Source organism: Typopeltis vanoorti, chromosome 9, assembly GCF_054136105.1.
Source record: "Typopeltis vanoorti isolate ZY-2024b chromosome 9, IOZ_Tvanoo_1.0, whole genome shotgun sequence".
Lineage (NCBI taxonomy): Eukaryota > Metazoa > Arthropoda > Arachnida > Uropygi > Thelyphonidae > Typopeltis > Typopeltis vanoorti.
The window spans coordinates 52237476-52263412 of record NC_143557.1 but is presented as its reverse complement, the minus strand read 5'-3'; the positions used below and the strand labels follow the sequence as shown (position 1 = coordinate 52263412).

General features: G+C 36.6%; 1 protein-coding gene across 5 annotated transcripts in view; it reads left to right on the top strand.

The window, feature by feature from the left end:
* Window positions 1–25937, top strand: part of tty (tweety) — a 423622-nt gene that overhangs the window by 14622 nt on the left and 383063 nt on the right. For all 5 annotated transcript variants that reach the window (XM_090398011.1, XM_090398010.1, XM_090398012.1 and 2 more), the window contains exon 2: window positions 15181–15348. In XM_090398011.1, the coding sequence (XP_090254137.1) occupies window positions 15217–15348 (132 nt within the window). In that variant the 5' untranslated portion in view covers window positions 15181–15216. The remainder of the gene's footprint in view (window positions 1–15180; window positions 15349–25937) is intronic.

The window sequence follows — 25937 nt, the reverse complement described above, 5'->3', positions numbered from 1 at the left end:
AAAATGATAAAGGCAAAGAAAATAGTAGATAAGTAACCCCTATTAAGGATATAGTCCCATTTAATGAGCAATTCATTACAGTATTTCATGCTAGAAATGAAATTTCATATTATATGGTGGGGAGGCAAGAGATCCAGAAGTGAGGCAACAGGTTAAAATGAAGATTTGCAGTTGTTTGCACGATTCAAAGTTCGGAAATTGCTACATAAAAAGTGAAACTTATGTCGGAAGGTTATTCAAGTCTTCCTGAAGATTTGAATTGCCTGCTTGTTTGAGCATATGAGCAAGACTCAATTAACTGCTGCAAAGTGTTTATGTTTTAAAAGTTGGAAAAGCAAAGTTAGAAGACTTGTATTCAATTGGATATATTGAAGAAGAGTGGAGATAGAACAGATTATGGCAATGATTTAAAAGATATTCACATGTTGTAATGTAAGGTTTTGGTCAAGTTGCATTTGGAACTACTATGCACAGATTTGGTTACTTGGTTTTTAAAGAGATTAGAAAGTAACAGAGAATAGTGACTAAGGCATGTCAATATATCAAAGATGCCAAGAAATTATATTCTTAGTTTAATCCTTTATCCAAGTGTAAGCAAACAAAGTTTGCACGTGAAGTAACTTCACTATTGGGCAACTCATATATAGAGACTAATGACTTCACATCACTTACCTTAATATCCCATAATGCAAAGCACATATCTTTACGGACTTGTATAATGCTACGTATTATTGGAAGGGTCACTACCCACCTTTCAACCTTTATTGAGGTCTCATCAGTGGAAGCCAGACCCAGAAATGATTCCAAGAAAAGAGCACATTTGAGGCCATTTGGTGTGAGATTGTGGCTAGCAGAACTAAATATACAATTGGGTGCTGCTATAGACCAGGTGATAGAAAAGATGGTGGTGACAGTATGCACAAGCAAATAGAAGAAATGGGTGGAAAGAGGGCAATTATTATGGGAGATTTCAACTATGGTCGCATTGATTGGAGTGAGGAGAGGACACACGGGAGGAAGGAACTGGATTTTATGCGGTTATTAAGGGATAACTATCTGCGACAGCATGTAATGGAAAATACTAGGGGTCAGAGAGTGCTTGACCTAGTAATTACATCTGAGGATTTGGCTGTAACAAATATGACCACATTGCCACCAATCGGTGAGAGTGATCATAGGGTCTTAACTTGGGAGGTGGCTAAAGGTGTAGAATTTTCAATTAAGACAGGGTACATGTGGAATTATCGGGCGGGAAAGTATGACAAGCTTAGGAGTTTGATTGGTTCAGTGCCATGGCATGTACAACTGCAAGGACTAGAAGTTGATAGTGCATGGGAGGTAGTTAAGAAGTGCTTGCATGAAGCAATGGCTGACTGTATACCTAGAATCCGAATAATAAATCAAGTAGGGGTTAAATGGATGAATAACACCATTAAGCTTGAGTTGCAAAAAAAGAAACAACTATGGAGGGAATTTAAGGAGAAGGGTGACCGGCAGGCACATGAACGGTATAAAGCGCAGGCCAGAAGGGTGACGAGTGTGGTAAGAAAAGCAAAAAAGGATTACGAAAGAACATTGGCCATGCAGGCTAAAGAGAATCCTAAACAGTTTTTTAGATATGTAGCAAGTAAAAGGAAAAATGTACATGGCAGATTGATTTTAAAGAATGCCGATGGTAGGGAGGTAACTGAATCAGTTGAGTTACTGAGTGAGCACTTTGCAAAAGTATATCATCCAGGTGGTGACATTGCAGAAACGAATAAACCAGTAGATTATACAGGAATTGTGGTTAATGAAGTGGAGGTGAGTAGTCTATTGCATAACCTCAATGTCAATACATCTGTGGGATTGGATGGTATACCAGCTCGTGTTGTACGAGAAGCAGCTAAAGAATTGTCAGTACCCTTGACCGTTTTGTTTAATTTGAGTCTCGGGTCTGGGTTAGTCCCGAGCGGGTGGAAAGAGGGGAAAATAGTTCCACTGCATAAAGGTGGTTCCAAGACTGCTGTTATAAATTACCGACCGATTAGCATATCAGGAATCATTGTCAAGGTCTTAGAGAAAATAGTCAAGAGGAAAGTACAAGATTGGATAGAAGAAAATGGGATACTGTATCGGGGACAGCATGGTTTTGTGAAGGGTAGGTCATGCCTCAGTAACTTGCTCACGTATTATAACACAGTGACGGCTGAACTGGATAAGGGTAATGGGTTTACGGTGATTCTACTGGACCTTGCCAAGGCCTTTGACAGGATTCCACATGGAATTCTAATCAGTAAATTGCAGCATATGGGAATGGACATAGGGTTGGTGAGATGGATAGGAGGGTGGTTGACGGAGAGATATCAGAGAGTGGTTTACTCGGGAGTAGAGTCCACAAGACGGCCTGTGACTAGTGGTGTGCCACAAGGATCTGTTCTTGGACCACTGCTGTTTAATTTGTTCATAAATGATATAGGAAATGATCTGAGAGGAACAGTTCATTTGTTTGCGGATGATGCGAAGTTGGGTAGGGCAATAGTGAATGCAGATGATGTCAAAATTTTGCAGGATGATTTGGATAGATTGGAGGTCTGGGCTAAGGAGAATGGATGTCAGTTTAATGTGGCAAAATGTAAGGTTATGCATTTTGGTATGAAAAGATTAGCAGCAGTTTACTACATTGGTGGAACTGTACTCCAGGAAATTGATGAGGCACGAGATTTAGGAGTGTTGGTAGATAAGGAATTGAAATTTAGGGGACACATTGCAAAAGTGACCAAAACAGCTCATCAAATCACTTGGTTGCTGAAGAATACGTTGACAAGCAGAGACAAGCAGGTTATTGTTCCTCTGTATCGAGCCTTGATAAGACCCCATCTAGACTACTGTGCTCAGATTTGGTCACCTAGGTTTCTTCTTGATGGGGAGGAGGTGGAGAGGATCCAGAGGCGAGTGACCAAGATGATAGCAGGTCTGTGGAATGAACCGTATGAGAACAGGTTGAGGATTTGTGGGTTGCAAAAATTGGTTGATAGGCGGAGGAGGGGAGATATGATTGAGACATTCAAATTACTGAAGGGTTTCTATAAAATTAATTCAGGAGATATTTTTGAGAACAGGGCTGGTTGTGGGAGGACTAGGGGACATCCATGGAAACTGGGCAAAAGTGTGGTTAGTAAAGGTGTTAGAGCTGGGTTCTTTACTTTTAGAGTAGTGAATGAGTGGAATGCGCTCCCTGAGTCTGTAGTGGATGCTGTGACAGTGAATGAATTTAAGGCGAGGTATGATAGATACTGTATGAATGTCAAATAGTTGTGATGAATATGATTTGGGGCCTCCCTCGATGAGTCTAATGACTCCCTGGAGTTGCCCGTAATAATAGTAATAATAAAAAGGTTGAAGTAATGCAGAAGTCATATTTCCATATATAAGTAGCCAAAATTACTGTAAGAGAGCAAGTCATGGGTTCTTTGTTCATGAGGTGCTGAATGAGTGAAATGCATTGCCTGAGAGAGTGTATGGTGAGTGCATCAACAGTAATCTACTTTAAGGTATGGCTTGCTGAGTATCATGTTTGAATAGTGAGGATTTCCCACATTGAGTCCTATGACCCCATAGAAGTCATGACTCATTGTCGGAAGTATGAGAGTAACAACAGTGGGATAATTTCTAATCTGATATACAAGCCTTTTAAAATTAGGTTCAAACCAGTATACTGTCTAATAGCTGGTTATGTGTACTGTTTTTAAAGCTATATCCTTAACAAGAGGAAATTTCTGAACTCTTGTGCATAGCTCTTCGTAGCACAATTGGAAGAATGATAGTACATTGCGCTCTTTGATGAAAAGGTCTAAGCTCGATTTCCATTGTGACAACGGCAATCTTTTTGTCAGCCTGGCTGGCTGAGTGGTTAGCGTATCTGCTCTCCAGTTAAAAGGCTGCGGGTTCGAATCCCACCATGGGCATGGATGTTTGTGATTGTCCTTGGAAATACTAGTGGTAGATGGCGTTGGTGTAGTTGCGGTCAGTTGGTGGATTGAGTGGCGGAGACAGAGTTGTAGAGCAGGTGCCTCCTTCGATGAGTCTTTGGACTCCCTGGAGGTGTCTAATAATAATAATTAATCTTAATGGACATGACTTGCATTATATGGTAGCACAAGAATGGGGAGAGAAGGCCACACTTTTTACACAAGAATTAAAATATATTTTGAGTTTTTTAAAATTTGTAGTAAGCAAAATAATAGGTTATGCTGGTTCATCTACATATAGTAGCATTTTGTAGAAATTGAGCATTTGCTGTGAAGATTGCATGCTACATGCTAACCCCAGTGTTATGTTTGTTCATTCCTAAGTAGTCTGGCATAATTGATTAATGCCTATGAGCTGAGGAGGGTTGAATACTACATACTTACTGTTTACAATGCTCATTCTTAATTTTATGGTGATACAACTTTTAGCTATATTTGACAAGCAATTATATTCTTGTTTTTTTATCCTTTAACCAAAGAGTGAGTAAATAAGTCTGCACATGGAGGTATCTTTGCAACTAGGCTATTTGTATATAGACAGTCGACTTTGCATCATATTGCTTCATTATGCCATAATGTACAGTACACTACCTTTCCAACATATATCACAATGTGTTATTATTACATGACACCTCCAAGGCATTCAAGGACTCATCGTGGGAGGGCACACTACTCTACTACACAACTCATCATCTCTTCTACCTAATTCCTGTAGCTACACAATGACACTACTATCAGCAACATGCACAATGCCATCTACTGCCCACTACCACTACAAATAGTATTTTTTCTCTGTAAATTGCATGTATTCTCAAGGCTATTTTGCTTGTATGCAGGATTAAAAAACCCAAGTTTTTGGGAGAAAATCCTTCTACCTCCATAAGAAACGTGAGTTATCACCTTTAATTCCATATAAATGGAATTAAATGGAAAAAATCCACATAAAGGTTCCTTTCATCACAATGAAAGTTGAACTCTGGTCTTTTCCATTCAAAGAGCACAATGTTCCATCATTCTTCCACTTGCGCTACAGAGACTATGGAAAGGATCACTTTTGACCTTTATTTGAAAAAAAAAAAAAGTCCAGAGGGTTTCCAAAAACTCTAACACCCCATGATTTGAAACTTGGAACAGTTAAATATTCTTGGCTGTGATTTCACTGGACACATTGCCCAACTTCATCTCAGTTAGTGGTCAGCAGGAGCCTCCTATAAAAGTATGGGCCTTACAAATACTCTGAGTGGGCTTTTTTAGACCACTCACAGTGTTTTCACTTTAAACCTGAGTGATCTTTATCATTCTAAACCTGATCAAGTGGTCTGCAAAGAACAGAGATAAAGGACAGACGGTGCTTAGTACATTACAAAATCTTAATATGAATCACCCATGAGATTGGACAGAATATTGACGTGCATTATTATTATGGAAAGATGTAAGAACTAGCAGGGTTCAAAGGGGTGAGGGCAAGGAAAAGTGTTCAAGATAGTTCTATTGCATAAAGGAGGCTTCAAAACAGATATAGCATATTATAAATTGATGGGCATTTCAGGAATGAGAAGATAGCAATGTGATATTTGAGGTGGACTTCATAAAAGTCTGTCAAAAGCATTTAACAGGACACTGCATAAAACAATATTATATAAATTAGAGTAATGGGATGTGGTGACATGCATAGTAGGTGGTTGATAGATAAACCCATTTTTGTGTATGGTGGAATATTATTTGGTAGAAGGTAAGTGACACGTGGTATGCCACAAAACTCTGTACTGGAACTGTTGATGTTTAATTTGTATATTAATGATATAGGGAGAAGACTGAGTTATCTGCCGATGATGATTGAGAAAGCAGTATTTAATAAAGATGATATAGAGATTCGAGGGTCAAATTAGAGGGTCAAAGCTGTATAACTGAGAGGAGACCTCCACATAGCCTTTAAAGGAATGCGGAGAACCGACCAGGGCTTCTGACCTAATGTCCAATCCTCACCTTCTCGTGGTGCACCCTGTTGGGTATCTACTTGGATACTGCACAGACGAGGATGGGCTGGCAATTTGGGATTTAGCCGACAAATTGTATTCCTATTGGTTAAACCAAAATATAGAATGATGGTACAACATGACAAAATTTCATGCCAGATGGGGCGTCGCCCGGTTAAACAAGGCTCCCGTTGTTTTCGCCAGGGAACCAGGGCGAACAGCGAAAAGTCAGCAACTGGAACAAATCTGAAAATAAACCTCAACTCAACATCACCAGAGTTAAAGATCGGTACTATCAACGTAAGAAGCCTGAATGGCAAAGAAATGGAGCTAGCTGAGGAACTAGATAAGTACCAGATCGACATAATAGTGGTGACTGAAACAAAAAAGACCAAAACTGGTGAGATCTTTCTGAGCAATAAATACAAAATGTTATATTCAGGCAATGACAATCAAGGAAAAGAAGGAGTAGCCATAGTATTCAACACAAAATATGAGGCTAATCTTCTTGAATGGCAGTCAGTCTCAAGTAGAGTAATGTGGGCAAATATGAGAATGGGGAACTGGACAATGAGATTTATTTGTGCCTATGGTCCCACAGAAGGTTCTACTAAGGTAGAAGCGGAGGAATTTTTTGAGGCTTTAGAAAAAGCCACTGACACAATGAAAAAGGAAAAGTTGGCCCTTGTTGAGGATCTAAATAACAGAGTAGGAAATGATTGTGAGACATACAAAGATATTTTTGGAAAATTTGGAGAAAAGAGCAAAGCTAATAATAATGGCAAATATCTGTTGGATTTCTGCTCAGGACATGGACTGGTTATTACTAACACCATGTTCCAACATAAAAATGTGCACAAATTCACATGGAGAGAAGAGGCTAGGAATAAGAAAAGTCTCATTGACTATGTTATTGTTGATAGTGATGTTTTCTCCCTGGTGTAGGACACCAGAGTGTACAGAGGATTTGAAATTGGAAGTGATCACTATTTAGTCTTGAGCAGGATAAAATTGAATTTCATATTGAAAAGAATAACATGTAAGAAAGTTTTAAAGCAAATAAAAGTTGAGCAGCTCTCAGATGTGATCTGTAGACTAAAATACACAAAGATTATTGAAGAAAAAATGAAAGAGTTTGAGAACAGGGATCAAACCTTGGAGATTCAGTGGCAAACTCTGAAGAAAACATTGATTGATTCTGCCAGAGAGGCATGTGGTGAGGTTGTCTGTAAGGATAAAAAAATCAGAACTCCCTGGTGGACACAGGAAGTTAAAGAGGCAGTGAAGGAAAAGAAGAAAGCATACCAAAAGTTCCTGTCAAATAAGTCAGCTTGTGCTCTTAGAGAATATAGAGACAAATGCAAGAATGCTAAACACTGTGTAAAACTAGCTAAACAAAAGTCATGGGAGGACTTTGGCAAGAATATAGAAAATAAATTTCAAGAAGGTGGCAAAATATTCTGGAGGTTGTTGAATAAGCTTAAGAATGGAGGAAAGAGTGCTATAAAAGGAATTAGAGATGATAAAGGTGACATGAAAACGGGAGAAAAAGATATCCTTGAAGTATGGAGTGATTACTTTGAAAAACTGCTAAATGAAACAAGCAGTGATGACAGCACAGTGGTAAAAACATTGACCAGGCATGCAGTCAGGAATACATATCCATACTTGAAGTAGAAAACGCCATCAAAGGCTTGAAATGTGGAAAGGCAGCAGGAGTAGATGATATTCGACCAGAAATGCTGAAGTATGGTGGTATAAGAGTCTTACAGTGGCTGCACTGCATAGTTCAGAAAGCCTGGAAAGAGGGACGAATTCCCAATGATTGGAGTAGAGCTCTCATAGTACCCATATATAAAAAGGGAAATAAAACCGAATGTGAGAATTACAGAGGTATTTCCCTACTGAGTGTTCCTGGCAAGATCTATGCAAGTATACTTGAGAAACGGTTCAGAAGAATTGTGGAAGAAAAGTTTGGTGAAGAACAAGCTGGATTCAGGCCAAATAGAGGCTGTCAGGATCAGATCTTCACTTTACGACAAATAGTCGAGAAAGCATGGGAATATAACAAAGATCTGTATTTAAGTTTTGTCGATCTGGAAAAGGCATATGACAAGGTGCCAAGAGAGAAGCTATTCAATACGCTGCAGTTATATGGTGTCAATGGGGCATTATATCAAGCAATACTTAGTCTTTATTTGAGTTGTAAGTCAGCAGTTCGAATTGAAGGAAGTACAGGAAGATGGTTTAATGTTAAATCTGGTATGAGACAAGGATGTACATTATCCCCTCTGTTATTCATTATCTATATGGATCACATTATGAAGGAATGTGGTATTAAACCTGATATAAAAATTGGAGATGTTAATGTCAGCTCTTTGCTTTATGCAGATGATGTTATACTTCTAAATAAATCCGCTACAAGTCTGCAAGATTCTCTGACTAAATTGAATAGCTGTTGTAATAGATATGGTATGAAGGTCAGCAATACAAAGACAATGAAAATAGGCAGAATCATTGAAAATGTCAAGTGTGCCTGTGTAACAAGTAAAACATTTCAGCTATTTAGGCATGATTTTTAGTGAAGATGGTAAATTAAATATAGAAATAGACAACAGAATCAGCAAAGCTGGTAAGGTGGGAAGTCAATTGTATAAATTCATATGGAATAAGAGAGAAATTAGTCGGAACACTAAATTAGCTGTATACAAGACAGTGTTCAAACCAGTTTTAACTTATGGATCTGAGAGCTGGGTCAGAAATAAAACACTTGACCAAAGACTAGAGACCACAGATATGAGAGTCCTGAGAAAGATTAGAGGCATGAACAGATGGCATCAATGGCAGTATCATATTAAAAACAAGGATATTGGAAAGAACTTGACATTGTCAGCATCCAGGAATGCATTAGCAGAGCTAATCTCAGGTGGTATGGTCACTTAAATAGAATGGGAGAGAAAAGATTAGCAAAAGAAGTGTTCTCTGCCAGGCTGGCAGGAAAATGACCCAGAGGAAAACCAAGATATAGGTGGATTGATACGGTACAAAGTGCTTTAGACGATAGAAATATAAGATCTGATAATGATAATATTGGAGTCTTGACAAGTAACGGACTGATCTGGAAAAAAATTGTAGATAGGAAGTTAGTAAAGATGTAAATTTTTTATGTAATACTATCATATCCTGTACACCCCTTGAGGGTATATGTCAGGAATTTGATGATGATGATATTCTGTAGTATGATTTTAATAGCCTGGCAAAGGATTACAATTGCCATTTCAGTCTGGCACAGTATGATGTTATGCACTTTATGAAAAGGTTACAAGCTGTGATTTACATCACTGGACCTGAATTGTAATAAATTATTATTATCATTTGACCTGCATGGAGTCAGAGACTCATTGTGGGAGGTACTCACTATTGCATAAATACTCATCCAACCACGTTTTAAACTGATTTAATATGTCCACATCCACAACACACTCAGGCAATGCATTCCACTCACCAACCACCCTCCATGCAAAGAACCTGCTTCTCACTCCTTTGCTCACACCCTCGTACAGTTTTCAACAACAGCCTCTTGTTCTACTCTCCTCTCCCATTCTATGAAAAATCTCTTCCATGTCTACCTGATAACAACCCCTGACCAGTTTATATGTCTCGATCATATCCTCTCCCCTCTTCCTCCTATTCACGAGGCTCTGCAACTTACATTCTCTCAATCTGTCCTCATACTCCACATTTCAAAGACCACTGACTACTGTGAAATATATAATCTTCTCTATACCCTATCCAACATATCCTCGTCACCATGAAAACCTGATGACCAAATCTGTGCACAATAATCCATATCAGGCATGTCAAGGCATTATACAATGGAATCATAGCCTCTCTATTTCTGTGTCAGGGTTCTCCGCATCATTGCCATTATTCAATGTGATGCTTTCACAACTTGTGCAATGTGGCCCCTGAATTTCAGGTCCTTGTCCACCATCACTCCTAGATTTCTCATCTCCTCTACTTCTGTTAAAGTTTCCCCCGCCAAGTGTATACTTTGCATCCCATCATTGTTTACCAAATCTCAAAACCTTACACTTGGCAACATTGACCTGACAGTTCCACTTACCTGCCCATTCATGCAGTCTATTCAAGTCTTCTTGTAAGGCATTAACATCAGCCTGACTGTGCATTGCTCTCCCCAGTTTTGCATCATCTGCAAACAGCTGAATATCACTAGTTAAACCCAACCCAATATCATTAACATACAAATTGAACAACAATGGCCCCAAAACTGACCCCTGTGGCACACCACTGGTGACCTTTCTCTTTCGAGATACTGCACCCCATATACAACTTTCTGATACCTATCCGGTCAGTCACTGATCCAACACAAGTCTGTTATATCCAATCTCATCTGTTTCAATTTATTTAAGAGCTTGTCATGTGGCAGTCTATCAAAAGCCTTTGCAAAATCTAAGTACACCACTGTATATGCATCTCCTCTGTCCAAGGTATTTGTCACCTTGTCATAGTACATAAGTAAGTTAGTGAAACATGATCTCCTCTTACCAAACACATGCTGATAACCACAGAGAATACTGCTGTTATCAACTCATTTCTATATCCTACTTCTCACCAATCTCTTCAGGACATTCACCACAACTCCAGATATACAGACTGGCTTATAATTTGAAGGTACAGCCTTATGTTGCACTGCATAAAGGTTGTTGCACTGCATAAAGGTACACCTTTATGCAGTGCAACAATTTTACCCTCCTTCCACTCCCTTGGAACCTGTGCCGTTGCAAAACTCTTATTAAACAGGCATGCCAATGCTACTGCCAGTTCCCTGGAACATTCCCTTAAGATGCATGGTGATATGTCATCAAATCCTATCACCTTATTAATATCAAGGTTATTTATTTCCTCAAATACCTCCTGCTCACTCACAATTATGCTATCCTCTCCTATGTCCTCTACACTTAAGTTCCTCATGATTCCACCTTGATCAGAATGAAACACCCTTATAAATTGATCACTGAATACTTCAACAATGTCTTCTGCAGCAGTTACCATTCTACCACTTTCATCCCTTAACTTCATCTTTCCTTGATCATTCTTCCTTCTACTTGCCACATATCTAAAAAAAACTATAGGGTTTTTCTTAGCTGATTTGCCAATTTCTGCTCGTACTCTACTTTCAGCCTTTGGAATACATTCGTACATTGATTCTGTTATGTATTTCTTTGTAAGTTCCTATGCAGCATTTATTTCCTTACCACTCAACTCCTCATTCCATGTTATAGCTCGAAGTTGTCTCCTAAGCTTGTCATAATCACCAGCCTTATAATTCTACATATATCCTTTCTTCGCAAAAGTCTGCATATGACTAGCCACAACACAGGTGATTACTTCATGATCACTTCCACCAACTAGAGGAAAATGTGAAGCCCCCCTCTAACAATTACATCCTCTGATGAAATTTAGAACTCTTGATCTCCGTGTGCCTTTCTTATGTGCTGCCTGAGGTAGTTATCTCTCAAGAACTCGAGAAATTAATTTTCCTTATTCTCAAATGCTATCTCTTTTCCATTCTATACCACCATAATTAAAATCACTCGTAATAATTACCCTTTATTTATTCACTAATCCAAATTGTTTATACATTTCTTCATCACCACATTCCCAGGCCTAAAGCAACATCCAACTAAGTACGTCTTCCTCTCAACCCCCCATGTTACACCACACTGCCTCGTAACCATTGCTACTATTTCCTCCTTTCATGTCTATGTTATGTGGACTTAATATTCCCCTGCTATCATCAGCAGCACTTCCCCTTCACGAAAAATACTGTACCGTTCCATTTCTATTTCCGTTTTAACCATGATTCACTTAAATTGATGAGGCTTTGGGTGATGAGAATTTGAGCAAAATAGTTCTTGTGATCATTTGGATATTGAAGAATCTGACAGGTAGAGATAAGGAAGTTAATAACACTCTTTATAAGGCTTTCATATGACCACACTAGATTATTCTACACAAATATGGTTGCATGAGTTTCTTGGGAATATAGAAATGGTGGATATGATCCAGGATGAGTGACCAAGATAGTGATAAGTCTCTGGAATGCCTCCCCTTGAGGATATATTAAAGGTTTAGGATTGCAAAATTTGGTTGATATGGATGTAAGAAAAACATATAAGTGATTAAAGAGATTTTCATTTCATTCAGTTTAAAATGAAGTGGAATTTTTCAGTACATGACAGATGACAAAGAGTCACCTGTGGAAGTTAGAGGTGAGGACTAGAATTTTTCTTGAATAGTGGTAGTGATTGCTTAAATAATGGATTCGTAGAAATAGTTGTGAGTAGTTTGTCTTGAATGAGAAGTATGAAAGATATTGTGTGAATATTTAGTGCAGTTCCTTTTCGGTGATTCTTTGGACTTCGGGAGTTATCTGTATAATAAAAAAATTATGATTGAGATATTTAAGTTGGTAAGGGGTTATTACTAGGTTAATGCAGAACTTTTTCATAGAATGAGAGACAGGGGTAGAACAAGAGGTAATCTTGGAAACTATATAAGGAGGGTGTGAACTGGTGAGTAAGGAGAAGCAAGTTCTTTGCATGGTGAGTGAATGTGTTGCCTGACAGTGTGATAAATGTCAACATTGAATGAGTTTGAGCTTTGTGTGTACCTCTCATGCTGAGTCTTTTGACTCTATGGAGGTTTGGTGTTAGATAATAATAATAAAATAACTTTATTTTTTAAAGAGAATTTATCCATATTGATAGCTGTGTCTAAGCCTGTTCAGTGTCACCTGTTAGCTGAGTTGGGAGATAGCCATGTAAGAGATAATGGGGAATTAAATGAAAAAAGGATAATCGTGTGGAATTCCAAGGTGAGCAATTATAGAAAGTTTATATCAATACAGTGGAATGTGAACTGTATGAGAAAGAGCTTGATAGTCCATGGCAGTTGGTTTAATGCATGTGAAATAAGCATTTTCACTCTATATACCAAGAGTTAGGCAAATATGGTAGGAATGAAATGTGAAATTAAACAGACACTTTGGAAAAGATGTATATGGTGGTAGACAATGATCGGATGCATGAAGAGTAACATTCTATGTAGAAAAGTGACAAGCATGGTTGGTTGATAAGGAAAGAAGTCCAGGAAAAAAAACCTCACTTAACACGATTAATTAACCCATCAATGAATGCGCGCTAAACGAAATCGCTTTAAGCAAATAGAACAAATAGGAATAATTATAATTCATCCATCAGTTAGCGTAAATTTGAAAAATTATGTATAATCTATATTAGAGGTTAAAATCATCAAAACGCTAATATTTCGCTGATTTTCAAATCAGCATCATCAGAGCACAACACACATGTAAATGCGACAGTGAGTGAAACAATATAATTGCAGAAAGACAAAAGATCTAAAGTCCTATTTTTGGCGCCCTCTAACGAAAAAAAAAAAAAAAAGCAGCAGTTATCCAGGAGTTTTTCTTAGGATAACCGTCTCCCAAATTTTTGGCAAATTAATGCAACCATATTTGTTAAGGTTGGGAGAATTCTTCAAAGCCATTGCTGACTCAAAAAATAGTCTTTCAGATCTATAACGACTTCTAAATAGCACATTCGTTTTTCTCCATCTAATCCTGTGTGAAGGAGTGTCCAAAGCGTGGTCTGCCAGTCCCGACTTGCCATAGTGATAGTAGCGAATGTATCTTTCATGTTCTTCCAGGCGGATGTTCACTGATCTTCCTGTTTGCCCATAATAGGCTAAGTCACAGTCACATGGAACTTCATACACTCCTGGGTGTGCTAAAGGGTGAAGTTTATCCTTTGGTGAGCGGATCAGAGTTGCCAGCTTGACATGAGGCTTGAAGGTGGTGCGAAGGCCATGTTTCGCCAATACTTTGGCTATCTTTTCCGATGTACCTCTGATATAGGGAATGGAAATGGTCATGTTGTATTCTTGTGTATTGGGGGGGGGGCAAAGTAATGGGCCTATGTAGTATTTTTTCTATTTTGTAGGGATTGTAGCCGTTGGCTAAGAACGTATGGCGCAGGTACTGGAGTTCAGTGGTCAGAGCTGTATCGTTAGAACAAATGGCTCTGGCTCTGTGTGTCAGTGTTTTTAAAATGCCGTACTGTTGGACTGGATGATGATGTGATTGTTTATGTAGGTATCTTCCTGTGTGTGTAGGCTTCCTGTAAATAGAAAAAGATAGTGATCCATCTGAAAGGTGGGTGACTAATGTGTCAAGAAATGGTAAACAGTTATTTGATTCTTTTTCTACTGTGAAGTGAATTTTGGGGTGTTGGCTGTTTAGGTAGGTGACAAAAGCATCCAAAGTGTCTTGTCCATGGGGCCAGATGGCAAACACATCATCTACATAGCGCAACCACACTAGTGGCTTGTATGTAGCTGTGGTAAGTACTTTGTTTTCAAAGTGTTCCATGTAAAAATTTGCTAACGGGGGGGAGAGGGGGGAACCCATAGCAGTACCATTAATCTGTTTGTAGAATTTCCTCTCGAATGTGCTATTTAGAAGTCGTTATAGATCTGAAAGACTATTTTTTGAGTCAGCAATGGCTTTGAAGAATTCTCCCAACCTTAACAAATATGGTTGCATTAATTTGCCAAAAATTTGGGAGACAAAAATGTGTGTTGTGCTCTGATGATGCTGATTTGAAAATCAGCGAAATATTAGCGTTAATAAAACATCCTTGTTAATAAAAGTGTTTGTGGTGTTGTTAATACCGTGAAAAAATAAGTCATGAATAACCAGCAACGCCTAAGCTTATCAGTTAGATTAAAATCATCAAAGTTAATAAAAATCAATTGTTTAAATTTTTATTTAATGTCTAAACATTTGATTGGGCTACCCACCTTTCTTAATGAAGATCTGAAGTGGCTTAAACAAGTTCCATGCTTCATCTGTAGGATTCCTAGATTATGTAATTACCTCTAGCTCATCATAGTAATGTATGATAAATATACAACTTTTTGTGGGTGGGATTCATAAAAAAATATATCCCAGTGTCAGTGTTTCATATAAAGCTGTAACTGAATGTATTTTTATGCATCTTTCAAAAGTATTTACATTTTAGTTATCTGCCAGTGGAAATTCACATTTTCATTTAAATTGTACTTTCTCTCTCTCTCTTTTTTAATTACAGGCAAGGGTGGAAGTTATCAGGTTGACAGTATACACCATGGCATTTTATGGTAGTCAAAAGTACAGTGTCTCCTTAGTGGCTGAATGGTTTCATGCTATTCCTCATGTTGATATAACATTCAGTCCTGTTAATGCAACATTTGATCCCACAAATAGTGCATATTTGGAGGTAGGCACACACCCAGTTTCTTCCAATGTATTTATTATTATTAATTATGCCAAGTATGTATATTTTAGTTTTTTTATTAGTATTAACAGCAGTGTGTAATGCACATGAAAAGCTTTTAATTCCTAGTGTTCCTTGGGAAAAACAAGAACTCTTTATACCAGGAATTGCATTTGTTGTTATTGTTGTGCAATTAAATCCATGAGAAGTGTTTATTAAACCACTTTACTACTTGCAGACACCTTCTCACAGATTACTTTATTTAAATGTTGTTTAATTACTAATGAAATTAACAGTAATGTTTATTTCTACAATTTATTAATATTCGTTAGTCATTTCCTTTTGAGTGCTGAGTTTTTTGTTATTAGCATCCTGTTCACTGTAGGAGTTATGTATGTAAGGTTTACTTGCATTTTTGCAGGATAAAAAGTCAGAACATCCTGTGTGTGTGTTTGTTCACAGTCAGTGTGGCGTTGCAAATGCTTTAGTGAACATTTTCCAGTTCTTTGTTTAACTGGAATGCTGATTCTACCTTGATTACCTCTCCCCATTTCTTCAGTGAAATCAGAGATATTGCATTTTGAAGCTGTAATTTATTATTGTCAAAATATTGTGAACTTATGTATTGTTTCTGCATATGCATACTTAGCAATGCACACTCCATTCCTTCCCTCACCCTCTAAGGGGAAAAAACTACTTACTTCCTTGCTCATATTATTCTCTTTATAACAACTTCTAGGAAAGGCCTCTTGCTCTGTTTCCCTCTGCTCTATAAGAATCTCTTCTGCATTAATATTATTATTATTACGGGCAACTCCATTGAGTCCTTAGACTCATCGAGGGAGGCCCCAAATCATGTTCATCACAACTATTTGACATTCATACAGTATCTATCATACCTCGCCTTAAACTCATTCACTGTCACAGCATCCACCACAGACTCTGGCAGCCTATTCCACTCATTCACCACTCTAAAAGTAAAGAACCCAGCTCTAACACCCTTACTAACCACACTTTTGCTCAGCTTCCATGGATGTCCCCTAGTCCTCCCACAACCAGCCCTCAAAAATATTTTCTGAATTAATTTTATAGAAACCCTTCAGTAATTTGAATGTTTCAATTATATCTCCTTTCTTCTGCCTATCAACCAATTTTTGCAACCCACAAATCCTCAACCTGTTCTCATAAGGTTCATTCCACAGACCTGCTGTCATCTTGGTCACTCACCTCTGGATCCTCTCAACCTCCACCCCATCAAGAAGAAACCTAGGTGACCAAATCTGGGCACAGTAGTCGAAATGGGGTCTTATCAAGGCTCGATACAGAGGAGCAATAACATGCTTGTCTCTGCTCGTCAACGTATTTTTCAGCAACAAAGTGATTTGATGAGCTGATTTGGCCACTTTTGCAATGTGCCCCCTAAACCTCACCTCCTTATCCATCAACACTCCTAAATCTCGTGCCTCATCAATTTCCTGGAGTACAGTTCCACCAATGTAGTAAACTGCTGCTAATCTTTTCATACCAAAATGTATAATCTTACATTTTGCCACATTAAATTGACATCCATTCTCCTTATCCCAGACCTCCAATCTATCCAAATCATCCTGCAAAATTTTGACATCATCTGCATTCACTATTGCCCTACCCAACTTTGCATCATTCGCAAACAAATGAACTGTTCCTCTCAGATCCTTTCCTATATCATTAATGAACAAATTAAACAGCAGTGGTCCAAGAACAGATCCTTGTGGCACACCACTAGTCACAGGCCGTCTTGTGGACTCAACTTCTGAATAAACCACTCTCTGATATCTCTCTGTCAATTCCTTATGGTACAGACCATTCACTAGCTTCTGTATCTTAGTCATATCAACCTCCCTCCTTTCTACCATGTTTTGCAGATAGCACTCCATCAATTTGTTTTCATACCCAACATTAGTTGTACCAGTGCTTTTTTTTGGGACAGTATGCAATGGTGCTGTTTCAAAAAAAAAACTTACTGGCACTATATTAGCAGTGATGTTTTGACATATGGGTACTGGGTAAATGTGTAATTTGCAAATCATTGTCATAATCATGTTGTTGTTCTAGCATTTTTCTAAATGTGGCCTAAATTACAAGTTCTAGTCTATCATTATCCGATACCTCTTCCATTTCTTTCATCACATTCTTTTCCAAAGTTTGAAAACCTCATCAGACTACATCTGTACAGCTGTGCTCAGATTTATGATCTGTCATTCACTCTAATAGAAAGGGAAAGAAGCAACTTCAGAGATGGGTACAAAAGCAAGTAACAAAAATTATATCAGAGTTCTAGAATTGGTTATAATGATAGACTGTGAAAGCATCATAATATGTAGAGTTTAAAGGATTAGAAGAAAAAGAAGAAAACATTTAAGTTGCGAAGAGGAATTTACTGGGGAGATTTTTCATATGATAGAAGAGGAAGGGACCATCCCTGGAAGTTTTTTAAAAAAAAAGACAGTAGTTGGTAAGAGGGAAAAGCTTAAGCCATTTCTTTGGTTTCTGAAAATTTAAGAATCATGTGATTGGATACTAAAATTAAAAAGTGTAAAGAAAGTGAAGTTGATTAGTTTGGTTTGTGAGAGGCTCATATATTGCTGGCCTGGTTGGCCGAGTGGTTAGCATATCTGCTCTCCAGTCAAAAAGGCTGCGGGTTCTAATCCCACTGTGGGCATGGATGTTTGTATGCGAAAATACTAGTAATGGTGGATGGCATTGGTGTAGATGATGAAGGTATTTGTGGCTGTTGGATTGGTGGAGACAGAGTTGTAGAGTAAGTGCCCTCCCTCGATGAGTCCTTGGACTTCCTGGAGGTGTTATGTAATAATAATAATATATTGGTCAATACTTAATGTGGGAGAGATGTCTTAATTCTGATCAGCAAAACATACTTCACTGTGATACCACATTTATTGGCCTCGATGGTGAAAACAATGCACAAATCATCCATCAATTCACTGGAAAAGCATACATGTTCAACTCCTCATGCTGCTAGCACCACAGCAGTTGCTTTTGATAATGATCTTTAGTGAGGAGAAGATGTCTTATAGGTCGTTGTTGCTGAAACCCATAGATGGAAGAGTATGACACATTTCATGTGAATCATGTTTCAGAATTTTCTGTGTTGTATTGTGTCCACAAAATGCTTTGTTACCTGTCAGATCTCATAATTAGGTTTAATGGAAAGAAAACAGTACAAAGTAATGATTAAACACAGGTTTAATGGTGCCAATATTTTGTACTAGAGATGTTTTCTGAGATACAATATAAAAATTGCAATAACACAAACAGACGGACAGTAAGTGAAGATGTTAGACCTGAAGTCCTAAAGAGAGGCATTCTGTATAGGTGCTGATGGCAAGTTTAGCTGCCGAACAGGAGGTCTAAGAAGCAATGTCTCCCAAATCATGAGAAATTTAACATAGCCATATTTGTTTAGATTAGGTTGTTTTTTTTTTAAATCTGCTGCAGATTCAAAAAAAAATATTTCAAATATGTATTTGCTGTGGTGAAGCATAGTAGCAAGGTATACAAAGGATGGTCTGCTAGACCTGACTGACTATAATTGTAGTGACAGACTTGCAGTTTAGCAAAAACAAGGAACCTCGTATATGCCTAGGAGAGGAAGTTGATCCTTGGGAGAGTGGATGATTGCAGCCATTTTTGTGTGAGGTTTGAAAACAGTGAGTGATTCTCTTTCTTTCTTGTTTTGTTTTTTAGGTCCTGGATATAGAGAATGGCAATAGCATTACTATAATCTGTACTGAGAGGGATGAGAGGATCAATTTTTTTTTTTTTTTTGCACTGTAGTCATTTGATAAAAAAAGTTATGCCAAATTAAGTAGAGTTTAGATATCAAGAATGCCTGGTTAGAACAAAGATTGGAGGGTTCAGTTAACAAGGGTTTTAATGATACTGTATTGTTGGGAGGGGGAGATGATGAAAAAGTTTGTTTTCTGAAGTTTTCTAAACTGGTAAAGAGTGTGTTTTGGAAGATATGTGATTAGTGTCTACAAAAGACATGATGTGCCTAATACATTTCCTGTCAGAATCTTCACAAAGTGTTGCATCTTCTGTTCGCTATGAGATATTTACTTTCTGTGATCATCAGTGAGAGATGTTTTTTTTTTTTTTTTTTTTTTTTTTTTGTGTACTCCTTAACTGTTCTAGGCTGTAAGCAACCAGCAAAGTGTGTCACATCTGAGATGGAAGTAATGCACTCTCACAATGATACCCTTTTTTCATGTCCCCATGTTATCATTAATTTTTTCATGACTATAACTCTTAACAACCAGCGTGCATAACTGTATACTCAACTATACAATGCCTGTGTACCATGGCACATGTACTTTTATACTATGGTAGACAAGGTATATTTCATTCTGGATGTGGGCAGTTATAATTCAATGTTATTTCGGTGTATAAATATGCTAATTCTGTTGTATATTATTACATACTTTAAAATCATTAGATACATATGTGGAATATGCAGTTGCAAAAATGCACCACTAGTGAATCTGCTGCCATGCAACTGCAGACATTTATTATCTTCTTTCAATGCAGTTCTGCAAAGTGGGCTTACAACTGTATGTTTACACAATTTTTAATATTCTGTTTGAGCTCATCCAGAACTATGTGAGTTGTTTGTGCAGACCCTTCCCTTCACTATCAAAATTATACATGCAATAAATCTGGAACTTTGAGGTTATTACCCCTTCAGAACTACAGTCATCAGAAATCAAAATCAGTTCCAGTGTACAGCAATCCCTCGATTAGTGCGCCTGATTAGTTCTTTAAAACAGGCGCATTAATCGAAAATGCATATAATAATCTATGATCTATGGGAAAATGTATAATTCGTTCCTCAAATTTCTTTTTTGAACCTTAAGTTTTTAATAAAAGAATTAAGGTTATGTCTCAGGGCCTAGTTAAAGGAAAACCATGAAGCTGAAAGACAATAAAACATATTCAGAATATAAATTTTATTATTCTACTTCTTAACAAAGAATTGAGCTAACATAGTTTGGCAGCATTTTGTTTCTTCTTTTCATACAACCGACGGTATGGCCCTATTGCCTCTTCTACTCTTCTGCAAATTTTACAGCATCTCTCTTCATCAGGGTCAGCCTCTAAGCATAGCTGCTTAAAAATAACTTTGTAAAATATTTTAAATCGGTAACTAAATTATTTCATTCTGGTGAGTGATTTTTTAAAATAGTTAGCCATAAAAATGTATAGATAGAAAAATTTTTAAATCTGTAACATTTATTTTTAAGATGTATATAGGCGCACTAATCGAATTTGGGTATCGAAAAAAAATGACGCACTAATCGGGCCGTATTAATCGAGGGATTACTGTATTTTTAAAGTGAGATGACAAAATTTGTTTTTTTGTATAAGTAAATTGCATCACATTAATTTTCTAATTTTCACTTTTTCTTGACATTTCTGAGTTAACTGTCATAATTTTCTTGTGATAATTTCTAATTGTTAAGAGTTACAATTCACCTTTTTACAACATATCCCTATTATCTTTAACTATGTAGCTTTGTTAAAAAAAAAAAAAAAAAAAACTGCTGGGAGCTTTCTTTTCTATTCACTGATGCTTACCAGTTCCTGCAGTGGCATAGCTAGAGCTGTTGCTACCCGGGGCATTTCCTGAGTTTGCTGCTCCTCTCATACACACCAAAAATACTACAAAAAGTCAAAACGACATATAAGGAAATAAATTAAAACACTGTTTATTTTAGTTGTAAGTATAGTTGTTAAAAACTAATTATTAATTAAGTAATAAAAATGATTTTTATTACTTAATTGCCACCAGGGGGGGACCCCCCAGCTATCCCACTGAGTTCCTGTCATTGTTTTAATTTAAAATTTAATTTAATTTTAAACTTGCATTTTCCTACTAGATAAGCAAAGGTATCGTGTTTAGCAGCTGACTTATAAGGAGATTTGCATTTTTATTCACATGAGTAGGAAATCAGTCGGAAACCTATTTAATCAGTAGTTGTTGATTGCTCAAGAGTTAACACCAGCAGTGTTGGTTTTTTTTTTGTTGTTGTTGTTCTCTTTCAGTATCACATTTTTATGGTATTGGGTATATTTTTTTGTTTTTTTAGAGAGACAAAAATACAGTGAGTGTGCTTATCATAATTAATTGGGACCAAAAAGTTGTCATGGTAAGCAAATCTTACAATCAGCAAGCAATGGAGACTGAGTTTTTTTTTTTTTTCCCATGAAAGTATTTAAATATTGCTGTTATAATGATACAGTATACAGATAATGTTCTAACAAAGAATATGTAAAAAGTGGTTTTATGACCTTCCTTTTCCAAGAACATATGCATGTTAAAATAAACAGAACTGTAAATTACATTCCGATTTGAAGAAGAAGAAAAAACATTTCAAATATTTAACAATATTTTAAATGCAAGATGTCTTTTTTGAAAATCTGTTCAAAAAATTATATATATAATGAAACATAAATCCAACATTTTAATAAATATAAATTAGAAGAAAAAATTTAAAGAAAAAAAGTTTTTTGACAGAGACATTCCTTCCTGCCAGCAAAAAATTAAGCATATGTGGTGCACTTATATACCTGTTTAGAAATCACCCAGTTTTGACATCTTGAATATATTTCTCCATCTATAAAATGTAGATAATAACACTGGTGTTATTTTGATGACCATGTTTCTCTTTCAGAGGATATCAGTAGCATAAAAACAAATACTGTAGTTGCAAAAAAGGTTAAGCTGAGGTGGATAATGTATCTCACTTTTAAAAAAACATACATCCCTTAAACACAATAATAAAGAATTATAAAAGCTGAAAAAAGGCAGAGTTAAATTGGAGGTTATAGCTCAAATTTTCACAAGGTTCTGGTCTCCTATCTCCTTTCATTACTTTATTTCTTTAAAGTTTTTTTTTTATTGCAGAGAAATAGCACTGTGCATTTTGTTATTAATGAGTATTTTCAGTTGGCTATTCTTCCTTCTATGATGACCAGCAGTGGCGCACTCAGGATTTAATCTTGAGGTGGGGAGGGAGAGTTGAGTAGACGATTTGAGAATACGCATTGCATACAACCAATGACTGATCATTTGCAGTGAAATGGTCAGTCATTGGTTGTATGCAATGACTGACCATTTCACTGCAAATCTCCTCTGGCCTAGCTCGGGCAAATGAAGTAGTGCTCAGTCCGCCTGAGCACTACTCCATTCACAGCTGCTGTGATTCCCGAGAGCTATAGGGTATTTCCATCTTATGTGACCGCTAATTCATAAGTAGTATAGAAATAGAAGATACGACACAACATAAAAAAATGAATTTTAATTAGGAAAAGATTTCTGGAAAATTTTCTAGTGTTTTTTTCTTTTTGGGGGGGAATGGCCTCTTCCCCCTCCTGGGTGCATCAATGATTACCAGTGTAGTTGATAGTAATGTCATTCTAGAAACAGCTAAACGAACCAAAACATAAACTGCTTGTTGAATATGCATTAACAAACGTATATAGCCATCATGGTCTTTATTGTCTGAACTGTAATTCCAACCACTCCAGTTTTCTTCTGTGAAACAGTCAGCATGCAGTAAGTGCTAATTAGCATTTTTAATCAAAATTCGGATTCATCTGGAAATAGGAGTTCTGAAAACAGTACCTTGTTAACCAAACTTCCTAGGAGTGATGAAAAACAAACCATTACAATGGTTTTTCATTACTAATTTTACACAGTTCGTAGCGCCATTGATTTGTATTGTAAAACATGTGCAGTTTATATTTTCTGACAGGAATTTTATTCGATGGTGTCACAGAAATCTCAAACGTTAGACAGATGGGTTATCCAGGAACACCAACTTTCTATCTTTAATAGCATTTCATTCCCCGCGATTGCATCTCGATTATTTTGTTCCACTTCCCATAAAAATGAGAAGTGCCAATCGCAGAAGTGTCTACGATCACCGAACAGGTAATGCTCGCGTAAGATATAAGAGCAAGCCGGCATACTTATATAACTCCTAGGGGATTTTATTGATTTTGTACTCTATCGAATGAGGGTAAATCTGGCCCGGATGACATTACCTTTGCGCTACATTCACGGTTGACGCGAAGACGAGTAGGAGGCACCCCATTTTCTACCATTTTGAATACCATAGAACAATGTATTTGCTTTATCTAGTTTCACAGTTTGTGTTACCGATACTTTAATTTACCACATTAAGAATCTTTAATATAAATTTTTGATGTTATCAAAAAGTAAAGGAAAATGTTTTAACATTTTCCTTTACTTTTATTAAAACATTTATTTTCATCCGTTATTCGCAGAATTTATCGATACGTCAACATTCCCATCTTCCTGAAACATCAAAAGTTTTACTATTATGCTTTTAATAGTAGAGATATCTACACATATCTGTTAAAACATACCATTCATAATTATTACGAATATTAAATGGCAATTTTAAAAAGGTCATTTTGGAATCGCAAATAAATAAATAAATAAATTTATCTTGCCGATTTCAATCGAAGGTGAGTTAGCCGATCTCATACGGAGGTAGCAGGGTTTTTTCTCTCGGAAACTCGGGTTTTTCATCACGCATACAGACAAATCTGCCCTTCAGAACACACGCAATTTACAGACAAAACATACTAGTTGTGGTAGTGGTGGAGGTGGGTGGTAGATGGCGTTGATGGAGATGATTCGTAGTAGTGGTTGAGACAGTTGTAGGTGTCCTCCCGCGATGAGTCTTCGGACTCCTTGGAGGTGTCAGGAATAATAATAATAATAATAATAAGCAAAATAAAATAAAAAAGTGAAGTAAATAAGCAAAAAAAAAAAAATTGTGTTACAAAAGAAAAATATTGCGAATCTGTCAGAAAACGGCTAAAAAAAACTTTCGAACTTACTCAGCTTCATATTTCCTTGTCCATTTCAGATGTAATAAGGCAGACTTTGCCGATATATTATTATTGTTATTTTTGCTCTTAAATGGGTATCTCCATGGAGTCCAAAAACTTGGATGAAAGTGTTTACACTAAAAATTATTTAAGATTATAAACATCACGTGGATATTAAATCCAGCATTATTTCATTTAAGATTATTTTGAAGTATTTTTTTTTTTTTTTTAGTTCATGATTTAGACTTTCTGGAGTTCGAAAAACGCTAGTGATCTTCACTGCAGAAACATTTATAAATGTATTTTTTGTGATACGAATTATGCACATTTGAGCTTTCCGTGATTCGCGAATGCCTGCTATATTAAGAAATGTTTCGATGCAAATTGCAATGTCGACTCTCTATCCTTTAAAATGCATCATATTTAACAATCGCAGTTAATAAACATAGTCCATCCTTTGGCTGGAATAGCCTTTTCAAGGAACGTGGTAATGATCCATTTCCGTTTCTCATACATATGTTTAATTGAGAAATACTTAACCCAGCAGGCGTCATCTTAAAAGTTATTAAGAATTGTTAGTTCTCCCCCCCCCCCTCTTCTCTTTATGACTTTCTTGATGAAAATGAACCTAACGGATCTTCATCAGAAGAATGATTATGCACATCAAAATGATTCCAAAGATTAGTAGACATGCTGGCGTTCATCATGATGTTGCAAGTACATACGTTTTAAAAAAAAAGTATAATAATGTATTTATGTGAGTGAAAGAAAGGGGTAGTTACATGACAGGATGTAGTTAAAAAGCTAAATGAAAGGCCGGTAGTGGGGGAACAACCTTCAGTTTATACATTCAAAAAATAAAAAAAAGCCCAAAACCTTAATTTGTTACAAACAATACTCTGTCATTAGTACAGTGACTCATGCATGTTAACTCTAGATATTTTGGATTTTTTTTTTTGTTTAAAAAAGATTCAGAAATATAAATTTTTAAAACTATAAAAGTTTAAAACTAGTATAAAAATGTGAAGTATGAAACTGAAACAGTTGTCACGTTTAGTGATGCGATATTGTAAAAGTGGAATTTTTATAAAATAATCGCAAAATAATATAGCTAAAGTTATCAGTTAGTTTTCTTCTTGCTTCCTATTTGAAAAGAAAAATTCTTTGAGTAATTCACAGTTTTTTCATTGTTCCAAAGGCAGTTGGGCATTAATCGTTCTGTTTACGTAAATTTCGTAGCGAGTTGCGTTATGAAAACTTATCATAAAATATCTTGCTTGACCTTGAAATTCAAATCATATTTATTAAAATATTCTGTATATCCTTTTAATTGTCCAGAAAAAAAAAAAGACCAAGACTGCCCATCGTAAACCTGGTTTTTATATAGCACATGAAGTTGATATGATCATCTGAAAAGGTGTAAAATCTTTTGATGTAGTGGTGGTAGGAGGCTGCTAAAAATGTAGTCTGAAATAATTAGTCATAAGGAAGGATGTTTCAGTTTTGTATCGTGATATTATTCATTATTTTGAACCTGGATTCATTTGGTCTTTGTGTACTGTAGATAGTTTGTCACTTGTAACATAATTTTGATTGAAACCAAAGTTGAGATGATCTGGCAGATTTTAGCAAGCTATAAATACAGTACTCTTCTGCTGCATACGATG